Below are 10559 nucleotides of genomic sequence, written 5' to 3'. Positions count from 1 at the left end.
GCTCAGGATTGAACCGGAGACCCTGAAGCTGTGAGGCAGATAATTATGAATATATGTAAAGTTGGGTTTTAATAAATTTAGCTTAGGTTATTTTCCCAGAACAAAATGTTTTTAAAGAATAAAAAGTATGGCACTCTTATGGCATATAAACCAGGAGTGAGTGACTTCCAATTAGGACACTTTCTTCAATCTTTGTGTTATTTTCTTAATACACATTCTCCATTCACTTAACAGTAAGCCTATTTTTAATCATTCATCCATCCATTTTCTGTACCGTTTATCCTGCACAGGGTCACGGGGGAGCCTGGAGCCTATCCCAGGAGATTAGGGGCACAAGGCAGGGGACACCCTGGACAGGGTGCCAACCCATCACAGAGCACAATCTCACACACACACACACACACACACACACACACACTCCAGACAATTTGGAAATGCCAATCAGCCTATAACACATGTCTTTGGACTGGGGGAGGAAACCGGAGTACCCGGAGGAAGCACAGGGAGAATGTGCAAAGGCAGGATTCAGACCCCCAACCCCGGAGGTGCAAGGTGAATGTGCTAACCACCAAGCCACCATTTTAGGGATTTTTGATATCTTGAACAGTTTCGCCACAGTGAGGCAAAACATTTATGGTGAAAAAGGGATCTTAATCTTTGCATAGCTGTTACACTGTAATTCAAAACAAATCAAATCACAAACTAGGAAAAAGGCACATAAACAGAGCTTTGTTGTTGTCCCTTAAATGCACGTGCCCACTGCACATTACTTCACTACAATTAATTAATGGCTAATAAGGATAACAACAAATATCTCTTATCTTCTTCATGCATTATATCACCAAATATGAGCTGTATGTTTGGACATGGAAGCTGTTGTGAAGCCTTCTACCTGGGCTTAATCTAACACGTCAGCACAAAACAAGTTACTCTACAGCGCTCGCTTCACTATGCATTGTTTTCATACACCCACAGGGTTGCGATGGCACTGTAGCTCTTGGGCCCGTCATCGCTATATTTATTTATTTTTTTCCAGGTTTTCGGGGCTTTTGGGGCCCTTAATATACTCAAAAACTCATGAAATTTGGCACACACATCAGAGTTGTTGGTCATTAGGCCCAGGCAGAGGGTAGCACATGGGATGGGGGGGGGGGGGGGTGGTCGGGTTAGTAGGTCATTTTAGATTTAATGTGGATTTTTTTAAAATTGCAGGCTCTGAATTTTTAAATACTCCTTCAAGGGGATTCATGCGATTCTCACCAAATATGGTCAACATTATGCCAAGACACTGAAGATGCAAAATTGTGAATGGATTTTTGATATCTTGAGCAGTGTGGCCATGGTGAGGGATTAAATTAATGACGAAAAAGGTAAATGGGAAGAGTCTCATCTCTTCTAAGTGTATCGTCTGATTTAGATCAAACTGGTGTTGTATGTTTGGTCATGGGGGCTATGCTGCACGCCCTTAAACGCAAGTGCCCACTACACATTACTTCACTACAATTAATTAATGGCTAATAAGGATAACAACATATATCTCTTATCTTCTTCATGCATTATATCACCAAATATGAGCTGTATGTTTGGATGTTTGGACATGGAAGCTGTTGTAAAGCCTTCGACCTGGGCTTAATCTAACTGATCAGGGTAAAACAAGTTCCTCTACAGGACTTTATTTTGCATTGTTTTCATGCACCCACCGGGTGGCGATGGCACCGCAGTGCTTGGGCCCGTCATCGCTGCTTGCAGCTATATATTTTTTTCTTGTTTCTTTTCTAAAGGTTCGGATTTCTGAGGTCTATTTAAAAATGTTTTAAATATCTATATATATTACACTTGGGGATCATTGTGAACTATCTGCGCGCGAAACAGTCCAAATTCCCGACAGGAAGAATGACGCGCGTATCTGTGGCTCCGTCCCAAACCGCACAAAAGCGCACTAAATAGGAAGCTACTTAGGACGCGGTTTGGCGGTGTATTTCAGCATGCTGTTTAGTGAGACACTCATGAAAAAGCACCTGTAGCGGATCTGCTCGCTCATCACTGTTCTTCCTGTCCACGTCCCAGGATCACAAGCTCACCCAGCTTTCATCCTGAAGTCTACCTGTGATTGCTTTACAAGTTTTTCTTTCTTTCTCCATCTTTGAAGCGGAGACTCGAGTTTGCGCAATGGTCCGAGTTGAGCGGCGCACCGCGGCTTTCCTGCACCAGCTTGTCCTGGCGCTGTGCTTGACATCAGGTAACGGAACTGTATTTATTTACTGCTAGAGAAGCTGGAGGACAAAAAACCTTTGACATGCTGCCATGGGGTTTTAAGGATAAGTCTTTGTAGAGTCCCAATCCTGATGAGTTACAGTGCGCAAAACTGAAGAACCTTTACAGGTCCTAGATTCAACTTTTGTTGTGTGTCTGAGTGTGTAGCAGCTCATTCATGATAGTCCTCCTTCATGCCATCTGCTTTTGAGTGGTGCTGTAACAAAGCTGATCCCTCTGTTCATTTATTTCATTATTTTCCACTGTGTGCAGGTAGTAAGGAACTTTCCTGTGGTCCTGAATAAATCTCATGCTTTGCTGTGATTTCAGTAGCACCTTATTTATTTAAAGGGGGAAAAAAATGGCTGAAAATAATTCTCTTAACCAAAAAGTCCAAAATCTTGCCTTCTTTTAGTTGATCTGATAATAGTAAATTTACCAAACAAGACATACATTATAGTAAATTGCTAATTGTGATTATGATAATTTCCCCCACACCTGAAAATGTGTGTTTTCACACACTTCTATCAATCTTACGGCATTGATAAGACACTTTGTTCAACCCTTTACACCAGTCCTTGTGTTATTTTCTCAATACATACTTACAATACATCAATTCTTCTATCACTTCTTCAGACATGAATTTTAAGGACTATGGCCAAAGGACAGTGTCACATGCTTATTTTAGATTTGTTTGTTTGTTTGTTTGATTGTCTGGTCTAATGCATCTGACCCAATTCATCATGAGGTTATGGCGAACCCGCTGAAAATGTTCAGTGCAGAGGGAATTACAGGAGCAGGATTGGGAAACACAGGTTTAGGATAAGGATTTGGACCTGAGAGTGGCCATGTGGTGTTTGGTAATAACAATAATTAATCATGATCCTTTTTAATGATACTGTATTATTAAAATAAAGGTCATTATTACATTGTTGTTGCTAGATACACACTTAGGAAAAGGAGTTTTTTTTTAAAGTGTCTTTTGGATAGTTCAAAGTCCTTAGCTTTCTTAAGTGGTTCTACTTGAAACCCTTCATTTACAATCCTTTTTAAAACCCTTTATATAACAGTCTTAAACATAAAAGTGACAGGAAAGGAAAATATGTAAAGAAAAAAGCAGATTGAAGTTTTTCTTTGGTTCTGATTAATGGTGATTAATGAACAAAAATTCAGATTGGTCAACAATGAATGTTATAAACCTTACGTCCTGAAACATGAACCATCTTTGTTTATTCCAAACATGCTGGAGTTTGGAAGTTTCCCTTACAAAAGCATATTATTCAGTAACTACTCTGAATCATTCAGTAACTTCAGTGAAACTAACAGTTAAATGTAGGCAATTGACCCACCACGACATGTGGGAGTTACTGATTTCAGTGGGATGAAATGCAGAACTCTTGCAAATTTCAAATTTACAAGTACTACAAGCAGATTTTCTATTTCTCTAACATTCTTCTCCTGTGAAAAAATGACATTCATTTCATGTGATTATGTGGGCTATATATGGAAAAAACCTGTGGAAGTTCATTTCTAAATGTTATCGCCTGAAACTGCACATTGAGTGACAACTCAAGTAAACATATGACGTATGAATAATAGGATAAATAAAACTGCATGTCCTACATGTAAACTAATAAATGAATCACGTGAAAAAAAGAATCACCTTTTGAAAATAAACCATTTGTTTGAAAAAGTCACATGTAAATGTAGATGAACATAAATGAATCATGTGATAAATGAATCACGTGATTCATTTACGTGTGATCGTAAATGAGCATGAATCGTGTGATTCATTTAAGTGTGAACATGAACTTAAATGAATCATCTGATTCATTTATGCGCGACCATAAATGAACATGAATTATGTGATTCATTTACGTGCGATCATAAATGAACATGAATCATGTAATTCATTTACGTGTGAACATAAATGAAGACAAATGAATCATGTGGTTGATTTCCATGTAAATCAATTGTACAAATCTAAAAATCACATGAAAAAAAATAAAATAAAAACATGTACACCACATGTGAAAAATGTATGAAACTGTATGTGTAAAATTCACATGTGAATCATGTTATTATTCCTATGTGACTGTCATGTGACTGTTCTGCAAGGGTTTGGAGCACATTTGGATGTAAACGAAATGGTTTGTTTAGTGAAACATCTCTTAGTGAACATGATTCAGATTCCTGTCGGATACTGAGTGACATGCTACACTGTAGTACCGAAGAATGCAGTATTTATAAAATGTTATTAGGATTTTGCTTGAACTTCTGCATAATCTCTAAATATCCTGCTTGGTGCTTAGTCCTGCCTGAGTCACAGTGTCACCCTCAAGGCACTGAGATGCTCAGTGAGGTGCTGGTGTGTGACTCACTGCTCTGTTGATGAAACTCTCCTGTTTGTTTCGGATTCTCAGAAATTCGCCGGCGTAAACTTTGATGTCGCAGCTCTGCTACACCTGCGTGTTGCCCTTGGCAAAGTCTATCTGGGTAACTGTATGACAAAACAGCAGTGTCACGAGCAGATTAGTTGTTTGTTCAGGATATAATGAACTGGTTATTGTTATTTCAGCTAAAGTAGATGATCAGTCCTTGATCTGTTCTGGTTAAGCAGATTTCAGTGAAGCAGTGGAGCCAAAAATGTCGACATTTACACATGTAGACAGTTTTCCACTCAATGTAGATGACTAAGCAAGACTTGTTTGGTGTCTGGGGTTTGCTTGTTTCGTTTTGCACTGTTATTGCTAACAATAATGGACGTCTGTAGTAGTTTGGATGGGATATGTCTGTTAAGTAATGTCGCTGAACGTTTGTAATTAGTAATAAATCACAGATGGGAGTGTGTTCACGATGTATGCAATGTCATGACACCAAATGACCACAAATCTACATACATGACCATAACATATAGTTTGAAGAAAAAGCACAAAACCTCTTTTCCAACAGGAAATATATAAATATAATGTCATACGGATATAACGTTATATGACACGTCAGTTTGGACAGCATGCAGTATATCACCTGGGGTTATTTCTACAGGTTATTTTATTGAACATAATATATGCTGTAATCTTTCCAGACGCATGCATGCTAAGTCTATAAAAAATACTGACATAACAGATTAGGACAAGACTAAAATGTCAGACATGACATTACTCACCTCCCTATTTAAAACTAATCCAATTCGAATAGGACTCATGTTACCTAAAAGTGGGTCAAGTTCCCTTTTTTGTCAAACTGTTCCTTTAATAGATACGACCTGCTTTATTTATCAGGCGTGACACGTATATCTTCAGGTGTGTGTTTGTGTATATATACACAGCTGTCATTTGAGTTGACTGTTCCAAAGGCAATTTTGACATTGAGACACCCTCTTCCAGGAAATGAGGACTTCTCAGACAGAACAGTGACCCAGTCAGGGCAGGTTACTGTGCCACATGTTGGTCTTACCTGCCTCAGGGGGTGATTTTGCTTCTAATAAAGTGTGTATAAGGGGTGGGTATGAGGGTAAGAGGGAAAAGCAGTCATAAACTTGAAAGCAAGAATAAAAGAACAGCCTTGAGGCTGAAATCTGCCTGTGTCTGGCACCACGTATACCTCCTGGAGAGGAGAGGATAGGAGGAGAGCCATAGACAGAGGAGTGAGGGATGAGAGGAGAGTCTCGGGGGGTTAAAAGGGAGTAAGTGTGAGATAGTGTGAGACATTGAGAGTGAGAGAGAAGACACAGAGATATGATTGTGAGCAAGACAGGAGGTATGCGAAGGAGGAGTGAGGGAACAAATGGAAACTGGAGAGATCATGGGAAACAATATTACATCATTTTTGTTAGCCAAAGTGTCTTATTTGCTGATAATGGAGAATGGGGATGTGTGATATAGAAGGAAGCATTAACACCATGACTACTGGACTCACTCACTCATTTGCTCAATTCCACAATTCAGCTTTTTCTTTAGATCAGTTTGTTTTGTGGTCAGAAAAAAATGCAACATACAGCTATGTTGTTTGTCTTAATACAAAAAAGATTACTTGTTCCTGATGAACAACATGCATTTGTATTGTCCATTTAGTGGCTTAAATACATTTTATGGAAAGTTTTATCATCCACAACAGAAACGAGACCTTTGTGCCGGAGAACTTTGATGAACTGGCGTCCCATCGAGAGTGTATTCTCGCCTCATGCCCGGTATTCCCAAGAATCCTTGACCAGGATAAAGCGCTTGATGATGATGAATGAATGAATGTTATCAGAGAAAATGGTTTACTGGTCAAAATCTGCATAATATTGACAAATTATTAACTGGTAGCTAACAATCATAATATATCATTTTTCTAATAAAAATGCATAACTTGTAGAGGTTAAAACAGCTTTTGTGAACCAACAAATCACATCCGACTAAATTCCTGACCAATCAAGGAACGTCAGAGTGTACAAACAGTTTGGTGTACTCGAAACCAAGTGACGTGACCAAATTAAACCAAATTAAAATCAAATGTAAATAAAGGATTCAACGTCATAAAAGTCAAACTCCAGTGCAGCAAATAAACTGAACATGAAAACTGTCTCAGGCTCAGAGGAGACGAGGGAGTGCACACTTGAGCCAGAGTGCGTGAGGCTACTGTGTGTGTGTGTGTGTGTGTGTGTGTGTGTGCGCGCTAAGAGGATTGTTGGTGTGTGTGTTGGAGTGCACAGTAATCTAAAGATGGTGGGTTAACGCTAATCTGTGTGCCTGTAGGTTAATAATGCTTTGTTTCAGTAAAGCTCTTTCCATCCACTGCCTTTTTCTTTCACTCACGTATAAATATCAATCGAAACTGGCAATTAATCAATCTGAGTTTGTTTAGTCTGAGTTTCTTTTCTCCCTCTTAGTGATTCAGTGTTTATTAATAAGGCGTATTGCCGGTGTATTTGTTCATCACTTGTTTCTTGTCCTCAATTCCCTCTCTCTCTCTCATTCTCTTAGAGTCACTCCCTTTCTCGCTCCCTTTTCTGTTCTATTGGATTACTGACCATAAATCCGCCTCCCTAATTGGTAGCCATGTGCTAGCCATTCTTTAATAGGATATGACAGCATGTGTGTGTGTGTGTGTGTGTGTGTTTCTTCCGGGTCCCACTGAACAAGTGCTCTTCCTGGGGGCCATCTGGTAGAGGAAATATGAAGGAAGTAGGGAGAGATATTACGATGAACTGAGGGAGGAGGAGATATAAATAGCTATTAGACATGACGATAATTCAGCTCATTTAGAAAACAGGAAACAGAGCTTTCTTTCATATGTTGTATTAAAATCTTATATTCTGTTCAACACATCTCTGAAACAATATCAAAATCCTTGTCAGAGTAATGTAGACAAAATAATATAGACCATATAATCTGGAAATACAATTATAACCTCAATAAACAGTAGGAAATTGTGGCAATCGTAAGTCTAAAGCACCTTGTTGAATGATATTCACTTATGATTGATACACTTATGATCTATATATCAGATGGATAAAAAGAGAAATTTGGGGCTTTGATACTACCCGTATGAACTCCCAGGACCTGTCAGTGAGTCCATATTCCTCATTTTCATTACTGCTATTCGTTTCGCTATAATTACTAAAAAATAAGCTTGACGAATATATTTACATTAAGGGTGTAACACACTGCCACAGTCTGTAATTGTATCTGTATTTGTTTAGTACTCCAAATATTTGTATTTGTATTCATATTCAGTTTCAACTGGTAATGGGCGTGGCCTAGACCGGAGATTGTCTTGGAATTGACACTGAAAAATACTGAAAAAAAAACAAGACTGTTGGAAAAAAAAGAATAATTTTCATTTGCGAATTATAACAACAAACAGCAATTTGCAGAACATAACTTTATTCACCTCCTGAACCAGACACACTGTGGAACTTTCTCGCAAACGTTCTATCTAATGTGAGTCAGTAAGCAAACTTACTATGTTTCTAAACAGCAGTGCGTTTCCAAGATCTTGGAACTGTTGTTTGACAATAATAGCCATCTTCGACAGATTTACTTTAGGTCTTGGCTTTACTTTCTAGAAGGATCAGAAAAGTTCACTGGTGCTGCTATGAGTCAACTTGGGGTCCTTTAAGCGGCATTTCATTATAATGCCTATATGAATTTTTGGGAAGATTTTCTTTTAATAATGGTGGAGAATGATTATCTAAGAATGACAAAAAACACACAGTAAATGCACAATTTAATATTGTTAAAATGAATTAAATGGTTACTTTTTGGAGACTCCAGCAGAGATATGCTGCCTTGCGAACAGCACATGGTCTGTGTGTGTGGTGGTACAGAACTATGGTAGATATGCTTTAGCTCAGTAAATCAGTGTTTCTGTCAGGCTACTAAAGCAAACTACTGCATAAAAAAAAGCAAATAGTGCATCACCTACTCATAACATGTGAATGAACATGGTCTTATTAACACCACCTTGAACTTGTTTTGGAACAAAGTTGCTGGTGAACAAAGTTGCAAATCCTATTTCCGTAAACTTGGCTATGACAAACAAAGGGAAAGTGTAAGTACAGACAGTGTAACTACAATATCCAGAACACTTTCTGTTTTCAGATATATTGCAAACACTGGAAGAGGGAAAAGGTGTTTATGTGGTGGATAATGTCAGTGTTTTATAGATGCTGCGAATCAGAAATGCCTCAGGTTTTTCTGTATGGTTTTTAAATTATGGTGGGGATTTTGCAGAGACCTGGCAACCGTGTCCACCCGATTCATAATTGTGTCCTTCAAGCTCTGCATTAAAGTAAAAACTGCGGGGTCTTAAATCTGATGCACAGCTTTCCGGCAGAAAAAAAAAAAACACATAAAAAAACGAATAGTGTGCTACGTATTTTCATGTGTATTTGCATTCGTTTAGAACATTAACCATAACAGTATCTGTTCAATCTGAACAGCGTATTCGTATTTGGTTACATCCGTAGTTTACGTGCAATTGAAGAAACTGTAAAATCTAGAGTATGACACTGATATGTATTATTCTTAGCCTGCTTAGTTTGTCCCTGTTGCATCTGCTTAACATTATTTTGCGTAAAAATACCCTTAAATGCTTATGGTTCCTTTCATTCTGTTTATTGGGGTCAAACTGCCTAGAGCTTGGGTTAAAGGTGTCAAACCTGGGCATCCTGGCTGTAATGAAAGTCAGAGAAAACACCCATGTCCCCTCCTTGACCAACAGTCCAAAGTCCAGAGCAGGATGATGATGATGTCATCGGGCTATGATAGGCCCTGCAGCCATGGGCTTTCATTCCTGGTTGTCTCTTAACTGATAACTTGGGATATACAGCATCATGTAACAATATGAACTAGATGTGTTGGGGATACTAACTTTATGCTGCTCACTTGCCCAACTCTAGATCAGACGTGTACGGGAGGACTGCTGTGTGCTGCAAAATGTCGAAAAGCAGCACCGAGTCTTGTAGACACAACTCATCACTTTCCTCATCACTTATTGAAAACGTAGTCTGTTAGCTTCACTGTATCAATGATTAAAAAAATTATGTCTGAGAGTTTGCCATACAAGTCCCTGTGAACGAGTTGTTACTGTAGAAACAATATCATATTAGAACAAAAGCATTAAAAGTAATGTGTGATTTATCTTGCAGCTGAAGTCCTCTCAGAGATGCTGTTATAGAAAATAAATCAACACCTTCTGACAAATCAAATTTGAGAATGCCCCTGTGCTGTGGTGTAAGAGCACATTATTGTATCACAACCTTACGTTCCATGCTTGTGGGGGCTGAGATGAGGTGGGTGTGATTCTGCCAGGAAAGAATGAAGCAGAGATAGCATTTGGGTGCAAGAGAGTCGGATGAAAAGGCAGGCCTGTCAGAGGTGGGAGTGAAAGCTGTTCATGACCATCAGATACCTGCACTGGCGTCAGACTCTCTCCTTTGATGTCGCGGCCCTTGAGTGCAGAAAGCAACACCCTCAGGGCTCCTCTTTTTCATACGCACAGATCCCTTCTCTCTTCATAATGTTCCTAGGAACACAAATCTGAGGATATATCTGGTATGAGAGTGACTTATGAGGCTGGATTGTTTGCATTCTTCTCTAATACTCAGATTCAGATGACAAGGTAGAGGGATGTACAAGGATGGATGGAAGGATAGAGAGGGCGGGAAGGAGGGGAATCTTGCACACCAACCCTAAGCTCCTGAGATGATAAACCGCAGTGTATCCTTAGCTTTCAGAGCGTCAGCATTAGAACAAATCTAAATGGCATTTAGGTTACAAGAGTAAATATATTTCCAAATACACGCTTTGTGTTTTACT

General features: G+C 39.0%; 1 protein-coding gene across 4 annotated transcripts in view; it reads left to right on the top strand.

Moving 5' to 3' along the window:
* Window positions 1-2007: 2007 nt before the first annotated feature.
* Window positions 2008-10559, top strand: part of si:ch211-198m17.1 (mucin-5AC) — a 31962-nt gene continuing 23410 nt past the window's right edge. For all 4 annotated transcript variants that reach the window (XM_026916300.3, XM_034309903.2, XM_026916299.3 and 1 more), the window contains exon 1: window positions 2008-2239. In XM_026916300.3, the coding sequence (XP_026772101.3) occupies window positions 2170-2239 (70 nt within the window). In that variant the 5' untranslated portion in view covers window positions 2008-2169. The remainder of the gene's footprint in view (window positions 2240-10559) is intronic.

The sequence above is a fragment of the Pangasianodon hypophthalmus genome, chromosome 13 (genome assembly GCF_027358585.1).
Source record: "Pangasianodon hypophthalmus isolate fPanHyp1 chromosome 13, fPanHyp1.pri, whole genome shotgun sequence".
NCBI lineage: Eukaryota > Metazoa > Chordata > Actinopteri > Siluriformes > Pangasiidae > Pangasianodon > Pangasianodon hypophthalmus.
Note: the sequence above shows the minus strand (reverse complement) of the source record. Positions and strands in the feature narration are given on the sequence as shown.